The 24,158-nt window shown below is 38.3% G+C and overlaps 1 protein-coding gene across 1 annotated transcript in view; it reads right to left on the bottom strand.

The window, feature by feature from the left end:
- The window catches only part of MACROD2 (mono-ADP ribosylhydrolase 2), a 2,244,457-nt gene that overhangs the window by 2,173,512 nt on the left and 46,787 nt on the right, over positions 1–24,158 (bottom strand). Inside the window, 1 exon segment of the mRNA XM_036750299.1 lies at positions 4,591–4,698. Coding sequence (XP_036606194.1) covers positions 4,591–4,698 — 108 coding nt within the window.

Raw genomic sequence — 24,158 nt, 5'->3', positions numbered from 1 at the left:
ATTGTCTACAGCCTACCACTACGACTTAGCTGAGAGTTGGTGAGGTATGGTGGTAGAAGATACACCCACTTCTTTCTCCCAGGCAGTTTTCTACTCAGAGTTCCATATAAGAAAAGACTCACCCATAAAGTGTTCTGCATACCACCACAGGACCCTCCTGAACCTCCCTATCTACTCTCAAGATGACCAGTTCTCAATCCCTATTCCTGATCTTCAATCATATTAATAATAATCTTCAAGATTAAACTGCCAAGCCAATGGATATTATAGATTCCATTGATAGTAGAACCAGGAGGTTCTACAAATGTTATTAACTTGATTTTGGCCAAAGAGAGAGCAAGCACCCCAACAATAACATACAGTCTCAGTGTATGGTGTTAGAAATAATGAAGTGGTGGTGGAAATAATTAAGAGATGTCCACATTGGTTTGGACCAACAGGAAATGAGGAAACCAAGTTTCAGCAAGAACAAATGTGAAAATGCTGAAAGGCATTCAACCTACCCGACTCCCTAATTCTTCTCAATAATGTTAGTGATCAGTCAGAGAGTGCTATACAATCCAGCTATGACATATAACTCAGGAAGAACTGCAATTAACTCCCATCACTGCCAGAAACACTTTTTAGAACAGATATATACCATATCCAGCTAGAGCCCCAAATGAGAGTTCCTGCTCCAATAACAAGACTATTGGGATGTGTCTGGCATGATCAAGGCACAGAAGTTGTTCCCACATAGGCTGTACAGTTATGCAATTAGTCTAGTTCCAAGAATCTGAAACTCAATTGGATACTCTCTGACCAAGCCAGAGATAGTGTAGGATTTCTTAGAAAAAAAAAACAAAAAGGAAGGATTCATCCAACACTCCACCTCCCAGACTTGAGCCCCAGTGATAACTAGTTTAAAACATTTAAGGATTACGACTCTGCCATAGCTGTAAAACCCTAAATTTCATAACTATAGAGACCAGTAAGAAGCAAGGTAGGTATCACAGTGGGAAGAATGCTAGGCCCACAGTAAAAAAAACTCGAGTTCAAATTAGACCTCAGATACTTACTAACTATGTGACCCTGCTCAAGTTGCTTCTGTTTGCTGGATATAAAAAGAGAAGATAAGAAAGCAAGCAAGAAAGTAAGAAAAAGAGACCAGCACCCCCAATCCTTTATACCCAACCTGATGGACCAGCTGGCAGGGGTGATGGAATTGACTTTCATGGGGCATAGTCTGGTCCAAATATGGAAAGGTGGTGAAACAGACACCTTTTAGCCCTGCTACAATCTATACACCTGGTTATGCCAATTACTTTGGGCAACACCCCAGCAGTTTTTCAAAGATTTTTGAATTTGGTATTTCTGGATCTGCCAGAGCAAGGTAGTCATGGGATACCTAACTGATATACTCATTTATTCCCAGAGATCAGCCCAGTACACCAAATTTGTCTGTCAGCTTCCAACACCCACACCAGCCATTTGCCAAATTGGAAAAATGAAATTTTAACTTCATTTCACTCTTCTCCCTGTCATGAACTCTACATTACAGCCAAACTAGATTACTAACAGTTCCCAGAACCTGACAATCAATCTCTTTCCTCTATGCAATCATGCAAGCCATTTCCATCCTAAAATACACCCCCTCCTCAGCTCTGAAAGCTCAGCTCAGGTACATCCACCTTGACTAATCACCCTCACTCGCTGGTGTTCTCTCCCTCCTCAGATTACCCAGCCTTTATATCTATGCACAGGTTATATGGCCCTAGGAGTCCGTAAGTTCCTTGTCTCTGTATTTCCAGTGCCTGTGGACACATACTAAGCCAACAAGGAGTGCATATGAATTCAAGGATGGCAGAGTTCAAATTGCAGTGGGAGACCTCTGCCTTTACAAAGAAATCTGCAGTAGTTCTTTGACCATAGCTGCTTTATCTCCATGTTCTCTACTCTGAAAGCACCTTTCACCAAACAGAAGGGGCTGAAACCACCCCAAGGCTTCTCAGTTCTCACAGGTTTAAGATCAGAAGAAGAATTCAGGCCTGTCTCTATCTTCCTGCACAATATCCAATGTCATAATGGAAGCCTACCTCTCACATCACCCTGCCCAGCACCCCAGCCCTGCATGTATTTATCCTTCAAGGTGGCCATAACAGGAAATTTAAAAAAAAAAACTATAACATAGGAAAAATAACTATGGTAAAAATCATATTGGTACCACCTTAATATGAAAACAATAAATTATTGCAGTGGTATACCGATCATCATTTGTCCAAACTAATCTTAAGAATCCAGAGCATTTCCTTCAAACAGTGCTACAGTTCAACCAACACCAGAAACACTGAACATCGTTTCTGGTAGGTTCAACTTTATTATTAAGTTTCCCCAACATCACAATATGCATTCAGATATGCTGTCATGAAAGGCCAAATGTGGACACCTAAAGGATCATTCACCTCAACAGGTAGGCTTCTACAGATAGCAAACTTTGCCCCTACCTCCCAACCAGTTTTAATCCACAAGCAGCACTCATAGTATACCTATTCTCAGATCTAATTACCTGCCCTCTCAAAAGACACTGCATCGGTATCCAAGGGAAGATCAATCTCTGATGAAATTCTACACTTCCCTTTCTGTACACATCTCATGGGCAGTACTTCATCATTGCCATGGAAGCGGACCTGTTCAAGACACGGTCACTGGAGACTTCTGGTGGCTACAACTATAACACATTTGTTGGCATGTCCAAGCATACAAAGCACGTGTCAAGGATCCCATGGAATAACAAGCTAACTGCATTGCTTGGCAATTCCCACCCTTTCCTAGTTGTAAATAATACTGAATTTCATCATGAACATGCCTCTATTCCATGGAAATTTTGCCATCTAGTGGTAGTATATACCCTAACTAAAAGGGCTTACTTTCTTCCCTATATTAGGCCTCCCACCACAGCATGAGCTGCCCAACTCTTTCTTTTCTTTTAATCCTGTGTTTAACTCTTTTTTGGTATTTTTAATTTTTTTCTATATCCTCACCTCCCTTAATTTTCGGAGATATCCCATGTGGAAATTTGTTTTGTTTGACTATGCATGATTGTCAACTCTATTCCTGAAGGGCTGATGCAGCTCCACAGGCTCCCCTTTCATATCATCTCCCACCAGCGTCCCCTTTTTATCTCACCATTCCCTAATGAAGTATTCACAAAAGGAAAGATTCACCTTTCTATAGCATATCATTCTCAGTCCAACAGTCAGAAAGAAAATACAAACTAAATCCTGAACCTACATCATCATCAAAACGATTGAGCTACTACTGTCTACCACAGAATTTTGTCAGATTTTGATATACTCCTCCACTCAGGACACTCCCTTTTATGGCTCTTACCCTTAAATTTTGCTGTGCTTTTCCCCTAACACTTCCACAGTCAATTACTTCCAGGAAGAGTCAGATGCCACTCGGGCTAACTTGCAGTGTACCTTATGAGCAGACAAAGTGGCATGTAAGCAAAGGGCCAGTTCCATCACAATTCTGAAAGACTCTTGAATAGAGAGAACCAGGTCTGGGGCTCTCCCTATTTACCTCTGCACCAGAAGATCTTTCCAGAAACTAGCCAAGATATTCCTTCCCCAACACACAGGTGATGAATCCCATGACTCGCTAGACAGGATTATCCTCCAAACTCTAGATCTGCTAACTGGAAATGCTTCTTATATTCAAAAGCAACTATACATTGAACCTCCACTGGAGTCTTCCTCCAAGGCCAACAGACATATATATCCCATTTTGAGTTCCATATCTGAAATCTTTCCAGCTTGCTCAGACCAGTCAAAATTTATGCCTCATTGGAGTAGCCTTCAAGAACCCAGAAATCCTCTAACACAGGATGAGATAATGAAATAGACTTCTTGACATATTTGCATAAACTAAAAGATATGGTACATATTTACTTTCAGTGAAATATGTTAATAGACATTTTATCACATTTAACATGACTGAGAAGATTTTTTATTGATTCATTTCAAACTTGTCTATTGTCATATACTATTTAAAAATTAAAATTAATAAAAAGCTGTGAACCAAAATAATTGCAGTTATGAAGTTTCGGTTTTCTCTATATTTAGATTAGACTTAATATGATTCATATGACTTTTTTGCTCCTTCTACAAATGTGAAATTAAAGTATGAAGCACTTGTAGCCACATATTTGAAAAGTTCAATTCTATCACGCCATTCTAACTCTTGATTGACAGAACCCTTTTGAGATAATACTGTAGCTGAAGTAATCTCTAAGCAAGACTTAGCCACTATCTATCACACTACATTGGTCACATGTACTTGCCTCTACTTAGCATATGCTTTCCCTGTATAGTTAGAATACTAATTATGGCTAGCATGTACAATTAATCTTTGATCTTACTTTCTACTCAACAACACAAATGCCTAAGTGATTAAATTGTCTCCAGACACTTTGATGGATACCAAGAAGCATAAAATTTCTATAAAATATTCACACATTATATTATGCAAGAATGGAATATTTTTAAATGCTAAATACATAGTCAACATCTCTCTAAACACTGTTAAACCAAATATAAAGCTACTCACCTGCATTGACAATGGCATCAATCTCAAGCAGTGTGATGTCACCTCTATAGAGTGAAACTTTTTCACTCAAACTTTTCTTCACTTGTGAAACTTCCTGAGCACTTTCATCTATAATCCAGAAAGAAAAATGTGATGACATATTTTAAGTGGTACTCTTTAAGAGAAATGCCATGCATTATACCATCTATTAAAGAGACTTTAATATAAGATAGTTTGTTCTTAAAGCTATAGGTCACAAATTGGGTTTATATTTGATAGTCTGATACCTAGATGGCTAATTAGAGAAAAAGATGTATTCAGTGAACCGGGAGAGAGTACCCCAAAACATCAGGTTTAGTGCTAGGCAAGCAACAGCCACTCCATAATTATTGATTGGTTGATTATTTAGATTGCCGGCTATGTCAACAACAAATTACCACTTTCTATCATTAATTTTATTGCAAAAAATCCTGTTTTTAATATCAAAAATATACATTGCTAGTTTCATTGCTAGTAAAGAAAAAGGAGTTGTACAATTGGCAGCAGCAAGATAAATAAGTGTCATGACAGGGCAAATTTGTCCTCCCTCCCAGTGACCTTTGAAAACATTATTTGTTTGAGAATAAAAATGTTTGACAGACATCCTGGTGAAATAGACAGAGGGTCAGCCTTAGAGTCAGGAAGATTTGGGTTCAAGTCTGCCTTGGCATAGCATGGACTAGCTATGTCACCACTGACCAATCATTTAATATCTCAGAGCCTCAAGCAAATCTCTAAGACTCTAAGTTACAAATAAATTGATGAACTGCACCTCTATTTCCCTATATATATGAAATCACAGGACCAGACCAAATACACACAAATGTGTGTAAGTATACATACACACACATATACATGTGTATATATAACACTCATTCACTTGAGTACTTATGATTCACCCTAGAGGGAGCTGCTAGCTTAAAACAGGGATCAAAAAAGCCTATACAAAGCCCAACATGTTTAATATGTAGTATTTTTAAAAAGCAAAACTTTACCTCTTCTAAACCTAAGTGTTTTAAAATTATTAAAAATATATGGCTAATGTGACCTGGGTTTTAAAATTAGTTTTTTTGAAAAAAAAAATTTGTGAGGACAAAAAGCTAAGCAGTACACAAAACTGTATTAAATGATATAGGTAAAGCAGTCTTAATACAACACCGTGCCCTAATCCAAAAAAATGCATGCCCATGAATAATATTTATTCATTGAGTTATCCTTGATATACGAAGATAATTTGATTAGTCCACCAACAGACATATAAATGAGGTGGGGTATGTGTGTCTGTATGTGTATTTCCCTTACCATTTATGGGGATGAGATGCCTTGAGCAATACTCTGCTTGCAACCCAAAAACTTAAGAGAGGGCTTACTAAGAGTCTATAGCTTGTGGCCATGGAAAATAAGGCCTTTCATTCCTCTCTAGTATGTCTTTCCATTTTTCACTAGCACTATTTACCTTTCTGTGCATAGGTATAAACAGAAACTATAAACCATCAATCAATCAATCGGCGCTTATGACCCTATGTGCAATAGGTAGAGAAGCTTTTGTTGTGGTGGCAAAGAGCGGAGACTGGAACAAGAGGATGGTTTCAGGAAAACCTGGGAAGACTCACATGAATGAGTGATGCAACTGATGCAAAGTGAAGTGGGCATAACCTGAAAAACACTGTACACAGTAAACAGCAATATTGTTAATGGTTATCAACTGTGAAAGACTTAGGTACTCTGACCAAAACAATGATCCATGACAATTGGAAAAGGACTCATAATGCAAAATTCTATCTACCTCCAGAGAGAGAGAACTGATGAACTGAGTACAGATTGAAGGACATTTTTTCACTTTTTGAATTTTTTCTTGTTTTTTTATCCACAACATGGCTATTATAGAAATGTTTTGCATGACTTCACATCTATAATGAGTATAATATTGCTTGCCTTCTCAATAGATAAGGGAAGGGTTGGAAGCAGTGAGAGAATTGAAATTCAAAATAAAAATGAACATTTAAATGTTTTTAAATAAGCATTTATTAAGCATTCAATATGTTCCAGGCACTTTAATAATCATTAGGGATACAAACAGAACATAAAATAGACCCTGTCCTCAAGGAACTTACATTCTGCTGGGGGAAACAACATTTCTATAATAGACATGTGAAAAACATGTAGAATTCATGAAGGATAATTAAATGGGAAGATACTAGCAGTTGGATGGACCAGGAACAGCCTTCTGCACAAAATTACATTTGGGCAAAATTTTGAAGTAAAACAAAGATTTTAAGAGGAAGAGATAAGAAGGGCAAGCATTCCAGGCATGAAGGAGACCAGGACACTAGAGATGAGGAGATGAAGCACTGTGTCTGAGAAACAGCAAATAAGTCACTATGACTAGACAATAGAGTGTTGTATAGGGGAGTAACGTGTAAGAAAACTGGAAAGATAGAACATAGTTAGGGTACTAAGAGTTGTAATGCTAAATAGACTTTATATTTGATCCTAGAGCTAACAGGAACAACTGGAACAACTGGAGTTTACTAAGTAGAGGGGTGACAGATCTACTTTTTAGGGAAAAAGCACTTTGACAGTTACATGGAGAATGAATTGGAGTGAGGAGAGTCTTGAGGTAGGAAAGACCAATTAAAAGGCTACTGGAAAATGATAAGGGCTAGGATATTTCATAAATTTTGTGGTCTCCCGGTACTTTAGTAATAATTATGACCCTGACTAAGATGACCAAAGTAGACCCTGGAGGTTTATCCAGTGTCAATGATCTCCATCCTAAAGAGTGTGAATGAAGAGTCAGTAAAGCTTAGCACAGTGCCTGGTATATAGTACCACTTAATAAATATTCAGTATGGAGTGGCTCTATGTTAAAAAACAATATTGATTTGGATATTGCACAGGTCATCATATCTTCTCAAAAATAGTCATCAATTAATCAAATATATATTCCCTAATTAGAAACTCTGACATTCCTCTATCTTACCATAAGCTTCTATAATTCTACCTCTCCCTAGTCTTTATCCCTTCCTAAAACCTATTCATTGTCTTCATTGAGACTTCTAGTACTTTCACCCCTCAGTCATTGCCCCAGCTCTGACTTCACTTTCCTCCCTTTCCAGTACTTGGCCATTTCACCCCTACACTGCCTTCTGCTCTCATATTCCTTCATCCCTTATCCTATCACATTCATCTTTTGCTAAAGCTCAGCCCTGAGTTACTCCAACAATAAATCTCCTCATCTCCTACTCACACCCTGCTAAGGGCAGCTACAGGAAGTCTCACAACTGTGCTAATTGGGTACATTCATGTTATCCACTCTCAAATTGGCCCTCACAGCAACAAGGAAGTTCTTTTATTCCTCTCTAATTGATTCCCCATCATGATTCTCTAGTTCACTATCCATAGGGACTAATACAAACCTCCTCATCCCTCTCTCTCAACTAAGCACCTTGACTCATATTACTGATAACACTGAGGCCACTGAGTATAAACTCCTTCTTACCATGTTCTCATCATATCAAAATCCCTTGATGTCATCTCCCATTTTCTCCTCTTTTCATCTCCTTACCCCCGTCTATGACAGAAGCGGCCCCTTTTTTTTAACCAAGACCACATATGTGCATTTCATCCTATCACCTCCTGTCTTTTCCAGCAAATTACATCCTCAATTATATCTATACCACCCCAAATCATGGTTCCTTCTCTACTGCCTTCAAATATAACCAAGTTTCCCCCAAGCTGATGTCCCGTCTTCCAAACCTTTCTTAGCTAAATATTTTCAAGTCAAAGAGCTTGAAAAAGTTCTCTATATTTATTGCCTTCACTTCCTCTTCTCCCACTCTCTTCTCAAACTTTTGCAATCTGGCTTCTAACCTAATCATCCACTAAAACTACTCTATCCAGAATCACTAATGATTCCTTAATTGACCTATTTGAAGGTCTTTTTTCAGTCTTCATCCTTCTCGACCTCTTTGCTACATTGTGACACCACTCTCCTGGTTCTCCTCCTACCTGTCTGCTTGCTCCTTAACAGTCTCCTTTACTGGTTCACCATTCATGTCATGCCCCCTAACTGTGGCTGCTCCCCCACTGTTCTGTCCTAAGACTTCTCCCTCTATAATCTTTCTTGGTAACCTCAACACTTCTCATAGGCTGAACTATCCTCTAAGCAAAAAGTATGTGTGTATTGTACATATATTTGTGTACATACATATAATTTGTGTGTACATATAATTTATAATATATGTATGTACATATATATAAATTTTATTTATTTTAGTTATTTTCATGGTTATAAAGGCATAGCATTCTGAAAACTGATGGGATAGGATTAGGGAGCAGAAATACAAAAATACATAAAGGAGTAATTAGAAGGAAAAAGAAACCATTATTTTGACTGTCATTTCTTTCCTCTATTTCTTAGGTGAACTAATATTTCCCATATATCAATATTCCATATAATTATCCCATATGTTATAATATTATTCCAGGGGGGATATTAACATTGTAATGAAGGTTACAAAAGAGACAGAAATTCAATTCCTTTTTTTTTCTCCTAAGTATCGCTGTACTCAAATACTCAAATGGATCAGTAATCCCACTGATTAGAAAGTTCCCTCCAATAATACAGACCCTAACCCATCCTTGCCTACCTACCCTATAAGAATCTTGGCCGCATTCTCCCAAAAGTTTGGCCTGGAGGACCCACCCAATATGCTAAAGTACTTCCTCACTTTTTATCAACATCTCAAGGATATCAATGGGTCACTCTGGCAGTCTACTTGTCATTCTTTGCTCTTGCAACTCAATCTTCTCTTCCCTGCATACAATTCCTTGATGGTAAACTCTACTTCAGTTCCCCATCAGTTATATTTTTATACTTATCTTTAGTTCTTTGGAGTTAATAGTTTTCTGTGTCTAGCTGGTCATGCAACACTGGTAAAATATGAGTATTGAAAAGATGGGCCTCTGTTTTAGCGAAATTTGGGAAACAATATAAGAATTTTGCGATTTCCTCAAAGTAATCCAACCTATTCTTCTCCTCCTATTAAACTCTAGGCCAAGCTCACTGTCCATCTGTACAACCATATGAACCTTAATTATTTTATCTGACATGAGATTATTGGAAATATTAGCCTAAACAGATATCACACATTTTTCCATTATAAATCAAGAAGATTAAATATGTTATTAACTCAGGGAAATTATTACCAAGAAAAATACCTCAATTTTCAGCCCAAATATTCAGATGTGACAAGTTACATGAAACATCTTAAATACCCCATTAGAACAAACTATCCAGGAGACAAGTCAATCTGTTTGTTCTCATTCACCTAATTATTTCACATTACTTTAGCAGTGATACATATTACACTTCCAAGTAATGAAATTCTTGGTCACTTCCTTCTCTCAGCACAGAACCCCAAAGTTAACAAATTCAAATTAAACAAAGATGCATTTAGTGAATAAAAGTAATTCAGTTAGATAACATGTAAGAGATAAGGTACATCAACTACTATTCTTGGCACTTTTTGTTCACTCTAAAAAACAGAAAATTTTGTTTCTGGTATGCTCATGGCTACAAATCATGGAATACCATAATCTTGGAAAAGACAAAACTGCAAGTGACCTAAAGGATAAGGGAAAGATGGATGTAAGCAGACTGCAGCATATTATCTGTAATATAGCACATGAGCTATCATCTAAGAAATATTTGATTGGGAAATTCACCATACATTGTTAAGTACGTGTTAAATTAAACTAATCTAGTTAAATTAAACTACATCAAGGGAGGAGAGTTGCATAGCCCAACTGTGACACTGGTACCAGTGAAATGTTAAAAGGCCTAAAAGGCATCCTGAATGCTACAGATTCTCTGTGGAAGACTTAATGTAGAAAATGAACAAGAATCCCCCAGGATGAGAAGGCTTAGAAGATTTATAATGTGCACTGACAAAAGGAGTAACCATATCCATAAAAATCATAATTCATCAAAGTATTGATATGTCTAATATCTTCATTCATTTCTCCTCTTGAGAGCTACCATGAAATATAAAATCATGAGTTGGCTTTAGAATCAGAAGTCCCACCTCTGACACAGTGACTAAGCAAGTAACTTATTCTCTCAGTGCCTAAGCCATTGATTAATGAAGGGAGTTTCTTCTTCCAGGAGTTCCCTATATCAAGAGAATCACAAGTCCAAATCCAATTCCTATCCTATCCTTATTTCTCCTCTAGTTTGAATTAGGTGTTGATGTCAAAATGTCAATGCTAATGAGCAATTTCCCTCTTCTTTTGTGCCACTGCCTCTAGCCAGGGAAGGGGAAGAAGTGCTGGACCATGTAAACACATATACACTAATGACCCACCCCGCATGCCTACCCTGGATGCTCCCCCAAGAACTAAAAATTGGATATGTGGAGAAAGAGCATAAATCAACCACACTACTGTGTCTGTGTCCAATTCTGGTGTTACCACACAAAAAAAAGGAAATAAAAACCACCCAATTACAGTTTCTTCTAAATTAAGCTGAAATTTCTCTTATATAGAATTTTCAGGGTCTGGCTATCTCTATCTATTTCACATTAAGGCCAAAATAAGCTATAGAGGGGTTAGGTAGGTGTAATATTAATTAAGGTGGGACTTTTTTTCAACTGTTTTCTCTTTTAGAAATGCTAAAGTAATCAAACGCCTTTGATTAAGCCTTACTAGGTGCTAAACCCCAGGCCCACACCCTTTTGCTAACTAGATACTAAACCCCAGGCTCACACCCTTTAGCTAATTAGGTGTAACTCCTTTGAGCCCTGAACAAAGTATAAAAGCTCAAAGGTTGGCCTTCTGTCTTGGGCTCTCACTCACTGGAAGAGTGGCATGTGATTGTGGGCAAGAGGGTTGTTAAGAGCTCCCTGGCTCGTGAATCCAGATGTTGATGCTTTCCTGGTAACTATGAATTGTAATTTGGTCTGTTTACATTGTGTATGTTTGTAATTTGTTTGTATTTGCTCTGAAGCTCAGGTTGCTGGCTTTTCCTCCTGAACTGAGTGAATGATATTTGTACGTTGGATTAAAGTAAGATTGTTAACTCCTTGACGTTGCTTTCCTTAGTAAAGCAGATCAAAAGAACCTGTGCTGGCAGCTCTTGTTGCTGGTCTTGTTGGGTCTTACACCCCACAACAGCTGCTAGCTGAACTGTTGCTATAGTAGGCTGATCCAAGTCACTCAGCAAATAAAAAAGAGCAACATCTGATGCCTCATCACTTAACTGGAGCCCTTCTCTTTGAATTGTGTTATATATTGCTACAGCTAAGAAAAACTAATACAAGCCAAGTCCTCTGCAAAAGCAGTCTAGTCTACTGGAAAGAGGACTGGCACGGGAGACAAGGAATTTAAGTTCTAGTCTCAGCTCTGTCATTAACTAGCTATAACATGAGACAAGCTATTTAACTTCTGAGCCTCAGTTTCCTCACCTATAAAATATGACTGGACTAAGACACAACTAAGGACCTTCCCAGGGCTAAAATCCTGTGGTTCCATGAATCTCTCTGTCTCAACTTCCTAAAGTTTTAAAGTGGAGTTGGCATAATAATATAGGCTCTGTCTTCCTCATATAGATGGCACAGTGGATAGGCTGTCAGGCCTGGAGTCAGGAAAACCTAAGTTCAAATCCAGCCTCAGACATTTACTAACTGTGTGACTTTAGGCAAGTCATTAAGCAAGTCATTTACCTCAATTTCCTCATCTGTAAAATAGGGCTGATAATAACATCTACCTCCCAGGGTTGTTGTGAGGAGCAAATGAGATAGTAATTGTAAAGCTTTTAGTACGATGCCTGACACAAAATAGGTATTATATAAATGTCAGCTATTATTATTATTATTATTTTATTATTTTTGGAGGGGGGAAGGCAGGGCAGTTGGGGTTAAGTGACTTGCCCAAGGTCACACAGCTAGTAAGTGTGTCAAGTGTCTGAGGCCAAATTTGAACTTGGGTCCTCCTGACTCCAGGGCTGGTGCTCTACTCATGGCACCACCTAGTGGCCCCTATTGTTATTATTATTAATAAAGAAATCACCTTGAAAGCCCTCTGATTCAAAAAGAGAGAAAAATGCTATATATAAATGGATGGTGGCAGTCTTGTTGTAATAGTGTCTCTGTAGCTTGGGAAGCTGCTTCATCTTCAATTTGTTTCTCTTTAAGTGTGGAGGGCAGAACCTGAGGGTCCAACAAATTCTGTTGTAACAAACCCTGATGTCTATAAAGATGCTCTTTAATCTCTGCCTTGGCACTTGTTTTCAGAGCATCAAAAAGTAAAAATTAACACAGTGAAAGATTTTTTGCAAACTAAAATTAAAATCTCTGAGCTACAATAGACTGATCAGACTCTCTTGAAATTTCTTCAGCTACTTCAGGGACTTGGTGAATTTATAAGTTACAGAGGCTCTGCCATTTAAGTTTAATTAACATGTAAATGAGCTTTTCATATCCTAAACGGTTATTTCCCACTGAGTACTGGTTCACAAAGTTTTAAGACAGTTAAAAATATGATCACAGATAGCAAGTTTTGAGGAAAATTGGTCTATCACAGACTTCTTTTCAAACTGGTTTGCTATGATGCTGGGAGAGAAGTCATAAATATCAGTGGAAGAGAGTCCTTGATTAATCAAGTCTATGCAGGGATTATGAGGAACTATGAAATATGATGCTACCTACCATATAATTCTGTTACTTATTTCTGCTTCTGAAACAAATAACACAAGACATTAATAGAAAAAATAAAATAAAATTCTTGGGATTTTTAATATTTAAGACAATTTAAATTTCATCCAATATAGATGAAATAATATCCTATATTTCATGCATATGTGGATGAAGAAGCAACCCACAGATTTCTCTGAAATTTTCTACTCTTTTTATTTTACCAGTCACCTTGGAGACACTGAGTATTCAGCTAAAAAAATAAGTTGAACCTTGCTGAAGTCAATTAATTTATAGATGAAAGGTCAGGTTTGTTTTCAATAAATTGATGACTTAGTTTTTACATTTTTTAATCTTTTGATTTTCAATACAGTACATAGAGCACTAGATTTGGAGACATGAAGGCCTGAGTTGGAATACTACCTCAAATACTTACTAGCTGTGTAACCCTGCTTAAGTCACTTACCTCTCCCTGCCTCAGTTTCCACATCTGTAAAATGGGAATAATAACAGTACCTACCTCAAAGTTGTGGAGATATATGTTGCTGAAACAACATTTATAAAGATAACATCAAATAACATGCCGCTGTAAGAGCTGCAAACACACATAAAGCACTCTGCAACTCTTAAAGAGCAGCTAGGTGGCGCAGTGGATAGAGTGCCAGGCCTGATGTCAGAAGACTCATCTTCCTGAGTTCAAATCTGGCTTCACACACTTACTAGTGTCTGAATGTAGGCAAGGCCCCTCTTTGCCTCAGTTTCCTCATCTACAAAACGAGCTGAAGAACCAAATGGCAAACCACTCTTTGCCAAGAAAATCACAAACGGGGTCACGAAGTCAGACGTGATTGAAACAACTGAACCACAATAGCAACTCTTAAACTGCTGTGTAAACGCCAGTTGTTATTATTTTTAAAACCCTGCGTGTAGACTTTTTTCTATATTCGCATCATTATTGCAGTTATTAATACCAATAGTGATAGTTAAGTCAATAATTATTTATTAAACTATGTGCCTCCTTTGTGCCAAGCTCTGCACTAAGTGCTAGGAACACAAAGAAAGGTCAAAGTCAGTCTCAGGCCCTCAAAATGCTCAAAATCTAACTGAGAAGTCCACATGCAAGCAACTGCATACAAACAAGATATATACAGGATAAACTTGAGATAAACAATGGAGGAAAATCACTAGTATTAAGCAGGGTCAAGAAAGGCTTCCTGTAGAAGGTGGGATTTTGGTTGGAACTTGAAAGAAACCAAGGAATCCTGGAGGTGGAGATGAAAAGGGAGAGTTTTCCAGGGATGTGGGATAGTCAGCAAAAAAGCAAGCAGTAAGGTGATGAAGTGTCTTGTATACCAGGAACAACAAGGAGAACAGAGTCAATGGATTATAGAATGGGCGGGGGGAGTAAGGTGTAAGACATCTGGAAAGATAGGAAGGGGTCAGTTTATGAAGGGTTTTAAAAGTCACAAATTTTATATCTGATACTGAAAGTAATAAGGCACTGGAGCTTATCGAATGGAATTGTGTTGGTAACATAGTCAAACATGCATTTTAGGAATACCACTTTAGCTGAGTGAAAGACAGACTGAAGGAGGGGAGACTTAGTCTAGGTATGACGTGATAAAAGCCTATGCCAAGGTAGTGGTAGTGTCAGAAGAGAGAAAGGGACATATATGAAAGATTTTTTAGAAGTAGAATAAACAGGCCTTGGCAATAGACTGGACATGGGGTGGTCAGAGAGACTGGGGAGTTAAGAATGATCTAAATTGTGCATCTGCATAACTGGGAGGATGGTGGTGCCTTCAACAGCGATAGGAGAATTAAGAAGGGAGGGTTTGGGGGGAAAGATGAGTTCAGTTTGGACAGGTTGAGCTTGAGATGTATATGGGACATGCAACTAGGGATGTCCAATAGGCAGCTAAAGATAAGAGACTGAAGGTTAGGAGACAGGTTAAGTTAGGCATAACTACCTTTAAAAATCCATAAATTCAAGTGTAAGGATGGAGAATGGGGTAAATGAAATGGAGAGAGATGAACCAAGAGCCAGTGAATGTCTGCAGTGTAAAGGGAAACCAAAAAGGGTACCCATGTGAAATTGAGAAACTAAAAAATAGATACCCAAGGGCAGACAGGTCCAAAGTACCATATAGTTAGGGGTGTCACGTAATATTCTGATCTGTATTCAAAAGGCATTCATCCACTGCTAAACTGCAATCCACCCTCAACCTAGTTATTTTATCCATAATAAACAATTCTTGAAATATATTAAATATTCCATCATACAAAGATACTCAAGTTTCTAGTTCCCATCTCTGACATTCTCCCTTCTCCATAAAACAAAAATATACATCAGCTATGGAGGAAAAAAAATAATAAGCACTGCTGAAATCATGCCATAATACCATTTTTTAATTTTACAACAATCACAATATCATTCCCAATCAAAAGAACAAAAAACATTATCTCGGAACTAAGTTTGGAAGAGGTTTAATATACTAAAGTAAACCCCACCATTATCAACTATGTGCATCCCCCACTTCCAAAACAAGTAGAAACCAATACCACATGATACCTGCTGGATAGAAGAGACCCTGTTAGTTAGCTGGATCTGCCTGCCTCCTTACAAAATCTGAAAGCCTGAAGGGCAAATTATGCAGGTGAATGCTATCTGATTAGGGGCAAGGAAAAAGAGAGAAATAGATAAAGAGATCACATTCACACTTGAGCAATTAACACCAAGGCTAATCATTTTAAGGGTCTTTAGTGAGCAAGAATTAAAAAAAAGCTCATATCAACTTAAAATGATTTCTGTAGAGAAGCAGTAGAAGCTCAGGATTATTTTAAGTCATTAAATTATTCTTTCTCTGCTTGAAATTCTCCTCTGGAAAAAAATGCTAATTCCTTCAGCTTTCCATTTTGCACTCTCTAAGGGCTTATCACTAGATCATATCTTTTTCATTTAAAATCTTGACAATTTTAAGGACTGATGGTAGTTATGTTTGTATACTTTAAATGCATATATATGTATATGTATATATGTGCATCACTTAGAGCATTACATTTCATAACAATCACAGGAGGAATAAGGGTAAGAGACTATTTTCTGAAAATGTTCTTGAGTTTTTCCACATTGTAAAATAAATGGTAAATACACAGAATTCTTACATACCATCATTCTTCCCAGGCTGATATTTTAGTCTATTAAAGTTTGCTGGGGGCGGAGCCAAGATGGCGGCTGGTAAGCACGGACTAGAGTGAGCTCCGTACCTGAGTCCCTCCAAAAACCTATAAAAATGGCTCTGAACCAATTCTAGAACGGCAGAACCCACAGAATAGCAGAGGGAAGCAGGGCTCCAGCCCAGGACAGCCCGGATAGTCTCTGGGTGAGCTCTATTCCACACGGAGCTGGGAGCTGGGAGCTGGGAACGGAGTGGAGCAGAGCCCAGCCTGAGCGGCGTGGACGATCCAGTCCAGAAGCCGGGCGGAGGGGGCCCTAGCGCCCTGAATACGTGAGCAGTTACCAGACCCCTTGACCCACAAACACCAAAGACTGCGGAGAAGGTTAGTGGGAAAAGCTGCGGGAGTGGAAGGAGTTCGCGGTTCGGCTTCCAGCCCCGGGGGCAGCGGAGGTGGGGCAGCTACAGCTGTTGTTACTTCCGGCTCCAGGCCCACCTGGTGGGGGGAATTAAGTGGCGGATCACAGCAGGGGTGCAGAGCCTGCCGAAGATCTGAGCCCAGTCTGGACTGGGGGTCCTTGGGGAAGGAGGAGTGCGGCTCTGACAGAGCTGGCACCTCCCCCCCAAACGTAGAACATAGAACTCTGTAATCTACAAGCAGTCATACCCCACTGAAAAACTCAAGGGTCAAGTTAGTTGGGTGGGAATATGGCCAGGACGCGAAAACGCGCCCAGATTCAGTCTCAGACTTTGGATTCTTTCTTTGGTGACAAAGAAGACCAAAACATACAGCCTAAAGAAGACAGCAAAGTCATAGAGCCTACAACCAAAGCCTCCAAGAAAAACATGAACTGGCCCCAGACCATAGAAGAACTCAAAAAGGATTTGGAAAAGCAAGTTAGAGAAGCAGAGGAAAAATTGGGAAGAGAAATAAGAAGGATGCGAGAAAACCATGAAAAACAAGTCAATGACTTGCTAAAGGAGACCCAAAAAAATACTGAAAAATACACTGAAGAAAACAACACCTTACAAAATAGACTAACTCAAATGGCAAAAGAGCTCCAAAAAGCCAATGAGGAGAAGAATTCCTTGAAAGGCAGAATTAGCCAAATGGAAAAGGAGGTCCAAAAGACCACTGAAGAAAATACTACTTTAAAATTAGATTGGAGCAAGTGGAAGCTAGTGACTTTATGAGAAATCAGGATATTATAAAACAGAACCAGAGGAATGAAAAAATGGAAGACAATGTGAAATATCTCCTTGGAAAAATCACTGACCTGGAAAATAGATCCAGGAGAGATAATTTAAAAATTATTGGACTACCTGAAAGCCATGATCAAAAAAAGAGCCTAGATACCATCTTTCAGGAAATTATCAAGGAGAACTGCCCTGATATTCTAGAGCCACAGGGCAAAATAGAAATTGAAAGAATCCATCGATCGCCTCCACAAATAGATCCCAAAAAGAAATCTCCTAGGAATATTGTCACCAAATTCCAGAGCTCCCAGATCAAGGAGAAAATACTGCAAGCAGCCAGAAAGAAACAATTTGAATATTGTGGAAACCCAATCAGAATAACCCAAGATCTGGCAGCTTCTACATTAAGAGATCGAAGGGCTTGGAATGCGATATTCCGGAGGTCAATGGAGCTAGGATTAAAACCTAGAATCACCTACCCAGCAAAACTAAGTATCATGTTCCAAGGCAAAATATGGACTTTCAATAAAATGGAGGACTTTCAAGCTTTCTCAGTGAAAAGACCAGAACTGAATAGAAAATTTGACTTTCAAACACAAGAATCAAGAGAAGCATGAAAAGGTAATCAAGAAACGGAAATTGCAAGGGACTTACTAAAGTTGAACTGTTTTGTTTACATTCCTACATGGAAAGATGATGAGTATGATTCATGAGACCTCAGTATTAGGGTAGTTGAAGGGAATATGCATATATATATATGCATATATATATGTTTATGTATATATATAAGTGAATGTGTATGTAGGCATGTATCTATGTGTATATGTATGTATGTGTATGTATGTGTATATATATATATATGTAAAAGAGAGAGAGCAGACACAGGGTGAGTTGAGGATGAAGGGAAGATAGCTAAAAGAAATAAAATGAAATTAAGGGATGAGAGAGTAACTTACTGAGAGAGGGAGATAGGGAGAGATAGAATGGGGTGGATTATCTCCCATAAAGGTGGCAAGAGGAAGCAGTTCTAGGAGAGGAGGGGAGTGGGCAGGTGAGGGGGGAATGAGTGAACCTTGCTCTCATCAGATTTGGCCTGAGGGGGAATACCATACATACTCAGTTGGGTATCTTACCCCACAGGAAAGAAGAGGGAGGAAGATAAAAAAAAAAAAAATAAAAGGCAGGGGGATGATGGAGTGGAGGGCAGATGGGGGTGGAGGTAATCAAAACAAACACTTTGGAAAGGGGACAGGGTCAAGGAAGAAAATTCAATAAAGCGGGATGGGTTGGGAAGGAGCAAAATGTAGTTAGCCTTTCACAACATGAATATTGTGGAAGGGTTATACATAATAATACATGTGTGGCCTAGGTTGAATTGCTCAACTTCTTAGGGAGGGTGGGTGGGAAGGGAAGAGGGAAGGGAATTTGGAACTCAAAGTTTTAAAATCAGATGTTCAAAAACAAAAAAACTTTTTGTATGCAACTAAAAAATAAGATACACAGGCAATGGGGCGTAGAAATTTATCTTGCCCTACAAGAAAGGAAGGGAAAAGGGGATGAGAGGGGAGGGGGGTGATAGAGGGGAGGGCTGACTGGGGAACAGGGCAACCAGAATATACGCCATCTTGGAGTGGGGGGGGAGGGCAGAAATGGGGAGAAAATTTGTAATCCAAACTGTTGTGAAAATCAATGCTGAAAACCAAATATGTTAAATAAATAAATTGCATTTAAAAAAAAAAAAGTTTGCTAAGTGTCCTAATAATTTTGAGGGTATAACATAGCTATACTTAAGTCTAGGTTGTAGATTCACCCCTTCTTTCCATCTTTAGGAAAAGAACAATCATCTTTCTTAGTTTAGTCACTCACCTGCCTAAAGGCAAGGAACTGAACCACACATATCTTAAAGTCCATTCCTGCTCAGTGATTCTACAACTGGAACAAGATAGCAGAATCAGAGACTTTTAAAACTGATATCCAAAGTCACCAATGTACATTACCATCATCAATCAGAGCTAAATGGAGCTACTTGGAACTATAATAACTTCTAATCTATCAAGGTTTACAACCAAAAACCACACAGACATTTTCTTTTGTCCTTGCTTCCTATTGTATACTGGCAAAAAAAATCATAAAAACTTCTTAGGACTTTCTTCACATATTTGAATCTGTGCCTGTAATTTTAATTTTGTCAAATTCCTTCAATTAAAATGTGAGAATACAATAATAAACTAGAATAAAATGGGAAACTCCTTCAGGAGAAGACACATCATTCCAACATTGTCTTGCCTTGAATAGTAACTGCTTCTCTTTTGGCCAGGAACCCTGAGGATCTTCCCTTCCCAGTGTGATTTTTTTTTTTTAGTTTTTGATTAAAGGGGCCATCCCTTAATTAACTTCATGAAGAGGCCTATTCACTGAATGGGCCTTACATCACTTAAAGTGAGAACCTGAAAAGACCTTAGCCTCAAAAGGGCCAGGGTCTCCCAATGCATCCCGAGCCATCTCCAGTCGTCCTGGTGAATGTCAGGCCACTGGCCCCAGATGGCTCTGGAGGTGAATGTGAGGCTGGTGACCTTGCACAGCCCTCCCTCACTCAAATCAAAGTCAACTGCAAGTCATATCATCATTTCCCTGATGTCATGGTCCTCTTTGAGAACAAAGGACAAACACAACACAAGCCTTGCAACAATCTCTCCTAAATATGTGATTTATCAAAGCAATAAGATAGGGATAAACAGAAGTATCTCAATATAAACTTTGTGATAGTACAAAAAAAAAAAACACTGATATTCAGGGCCAAACCTTTCTGTAACAGGCCTCCATTGTCTATACTGTTATTCCCTCCACTGGATACCTCTCTAATGATTATAACCTTGTCACACGGCATCCTCCTGCCTAGTTCCCTCACTCTGACCCTCCTCTGCAATCTCCTACATCTATAACCTTCTTTGCTAGAAAAATCTAACCCCTCCCCCACCTCTTCCCTAAAAAGTGCCTTCCTGCCTGTGATATCGGAGGTAGGAAAACAACTGGACACAACTGACCAAGATTACCCACCCACCCTTTTCTATGAATCACCTACTCTTCTCCATTGGGGCCACTGTGTGGGACAGACCAAGTGTTGCTCACGGAAAAAAAAAAACAATAACACAACCTAGGTGCAAGAATAGAGGGAGGCCTCTTTTTTGAATCATCTGTCCCTTTCTTTCTTCTGTGGAAACTAAAGATCATATCAACGGCCTGGACCTTGAAGCCTTACCATGTCCCTATAAAAATCTGGTTGTAGCCCTGAATCTCAGCCTGAATCTGATTCCGGATGTACTTGTGCCCTCTTCCCTTAACTCCTTCCTTGTAGTTATTTGTGTATGTTTCATACACACAAAGGTTATAAACTCCTCTGAGAACAGGACTGTATACCTTGTTTGATAAATATGTATTTAATTGAACTGCATTCTATTCCTATCACTAAACAAAGCCTTCTCTGACCACTTCAACCCACACTAATTTCTCTTTCCTATAGCAATATTATTTTTATCATAAGAGTTAATAGCTAACATTTATACAGCACTGACTGTGTGCCAAATGCTTTACAATTATTATCCTTTGAGCTTTACAACAACTCTGAGAGGTAGGTGGTATTATTATCCCCATATTACAGATGAGGAAACTGAGGCAAACAGAAATTAAATTACTTGCCTAGAGTCATATACTTAGAAAATTTCTGAGGCTGGATTTGAATTCTGGTCTTCCTGATTCCAGGCTGGCGCTCTATCCACTGGATCACCTAGGCATCCCCCCATATCATGCATATTAGTTATTATACTTTCTAAGCTTTACAGTTGGGGGGGGAGCAGTGTCATTAGAGTCAGAAGACTTAGTTCTAGACCAATCTCTGCCATTATGTTCATGGACAATTCCCCTGATATCTCTCAATCTGTTTCTTCATCTATAAAATTGAGCAGGGAAGGAGAGGGGGAGCTCCACCTCTAAGTTCTTCATTTTAGAGCTACCAGGGACCTCTACGGTTCTAAGATCCAATAAGAATAATTAATTGTATGAGCCAAGTGCCCTTCCTGGACATATAGGATTCAGAAGTGGAAGAAACCTTAGAGACCATCTAGTCTAATCTCCTCATAGATGAGGAAATGGAGACCAAGAGAGATTAAATGACTTGGCTATGGAGAAACAGATGTAGTATTTAAATTCACATCTTCAGAATCCCGATCTGGAGCTCTTTTTTCCATAGAATTTTTCTGATGTATCCTTCCTTAACATCTTAATCCATGACATCAAATACAACTGTCTGAGTGGACAAAGAATAAGATGGCTAAAAGCAGTAAAAAGGAGAAGGGAAGAAGTTCATTTCCCTAAATGAACTGTCTACCAGGATGTGTTGTAAATAACACAACGGGATGGTGAGTGCTGCTACCAATAAAGCCTTTTACTGACTTAACTACAGATAGGCAATCATACTTCCCATTAAAGCAGACCAACTGATGGATAAGAAGAGTATAGTAAAACATAAAGAAGGGCAGTCAGGTGGCACAGCGGATAGAGAGCCTGGCCTGTAATTAGAAAGATCTGAGTTCAAATCCAGCCTCAGACACTTACTAGTTTTGTGACGCTGGGCAAGTCACTTAACCCTTTTGCCTCAGTTTTATCAGCTGTAAAATGAGCTAGAGAAAGAAATGGATCTCCAGTATCTTTGTCAAGAAAATGCCAACTAGGGTCATGAAGTGTTGGACACAACTGAAAATGACTAAATAACAACAATGAAATTATAAAAAGGTATCACGACACTATTTTTATAAACTTTCCAAAAAACCCATAACCTCTGGTTTTTGGTGAGCCATTGAAAGGAAGAAGAGCCAAAGCCACATGATGTAGTGAAAAAAAAAATACTATATTTGCAGTCAGAAAACTTGGGCTCAATCTCATCTCTGCAACCCATTACAGGTGAGATCTTAAGCAAGACACTTAAACTCTCTAGGCCTAAATGCATTCATTTGTAAAATGAATGGGTTGGCCAGGAACTATATGAGCACAATTACAAAACACTATTCACACAAACAAAAACAGTTTGCACAACTGGAAAAATATTAATTGTTCATGGATAGGTAAAGTCAATATAATAAAAATGATTATTCTACCTAAATTAATCTATTTATTCAGTGCCATGCCAGCCAAACTACTAAAAAGTTATTTTATAGCGCGAGAAAAAATAAAATTCATCTGGAAGAACAAAAAGTCAATAATATCAAGGGAATCAATGAAAAAAATGTGAAGGAAAGTAGTCTAGTCATACCACATCTCAAATTGTATTATAAAGTGATAATTACCAAAACAATCTGATACTGACTAAGAAGTAGAGTGGCAGATAAGTGGAATAGATTATGTACACAATACGTTATAGTATGACCATAGTAATCTATTATATGATAAATTCCAAGATCTAAGCTTTTGGGACAAAAACTCATTACTTGACCAAAACTGCTGGAAAAACTAGAAAACAGTATGGCAGAAGTTAGGTACAGATCAACCTCTCATACCACATACCAATATAAGGTCAAAATGGGTACATAATTTACACACAAAGGGTGATACCATAAGCAAATTAGGAGAACATGGCATTGTTTACCTGTCAGATCTATGGATAAGGGAAGAATTTAGGGCCAAACAATATATAGAAAGAATTAAGAAATGTAAAATAGGTAACCGTGATTATATAAAATTTAAAAGTTTTTGCACAAACAAAACCAATGCAATGAAAATGAGAAGGAAAGCAGAAAACTGTGGGAAAATTTTGTAACAAATATCTCTAATAAAGGCCTCACAGAGAACTGAGTCAAATTTAAAAGAATAAAGGTCATTCCCCAATTGATAAATGGTCAAGGGATATAAATCAAAACTATCTACAGTCACATGAAAAAATGCTCTAAATCATTATTGATTAGAGAAACGCAAATTAAAACAACTCTGAGCTAATCAGATTGGCTAATATGTCAAAAACAAAAATGATAAATGTTGGAGGGGATATGGGAAAACTGATACTAATGCATTGTTGGTGGAGTTGTGAACTGATTCAAACATTCTGGAGAGTTCCAATTTGGAACAATGCCCAAAGGGATATAAAACTGTGTATACCCTTTGATCCAGCAATATCATTGCTAGGTCTATATCCCAAAGGCATCCAAAATAAGGGGAAAGGACCTATTTGTACAAAAATATTTGTAGCAGTTCTTTTTGTGGTGGCTAAGAACTGGAAATCAAGGGGATGCCCATCAATTGGGGAATGACTGGACAAGCTGCGGTATGTGATTGTGGTAGAATACTATTGTATTATAATAAACAACAAGCAGAAATTTCAGAAAAACCTGGAAAGATTTACACGAATTTAAGCATAGTGAAGTGAATAGAACTAGGAGAACATTGTACACCGTAACCACAATATCATATGATGCAGTGTAAATGACTTAGCAACTGT

This window comes from Trichosurus vulpecula, chromosome 3 (assembly GCF_011100635.1).
Source record: "Trichosurus vulpecula isolate mTriVul1 chromosome 3, mTriVul1.pri, whole genome shotgun sequence".
NCBI lineage: Eukaryota > Metazoa > Chordata > Mammalia > Diprotodontia > Phalangeridae > Trichosurus > Trichosurus vulpecula.
This window is presented reverse-complemented; position numbering and strand designations above follow the sequence as displayed.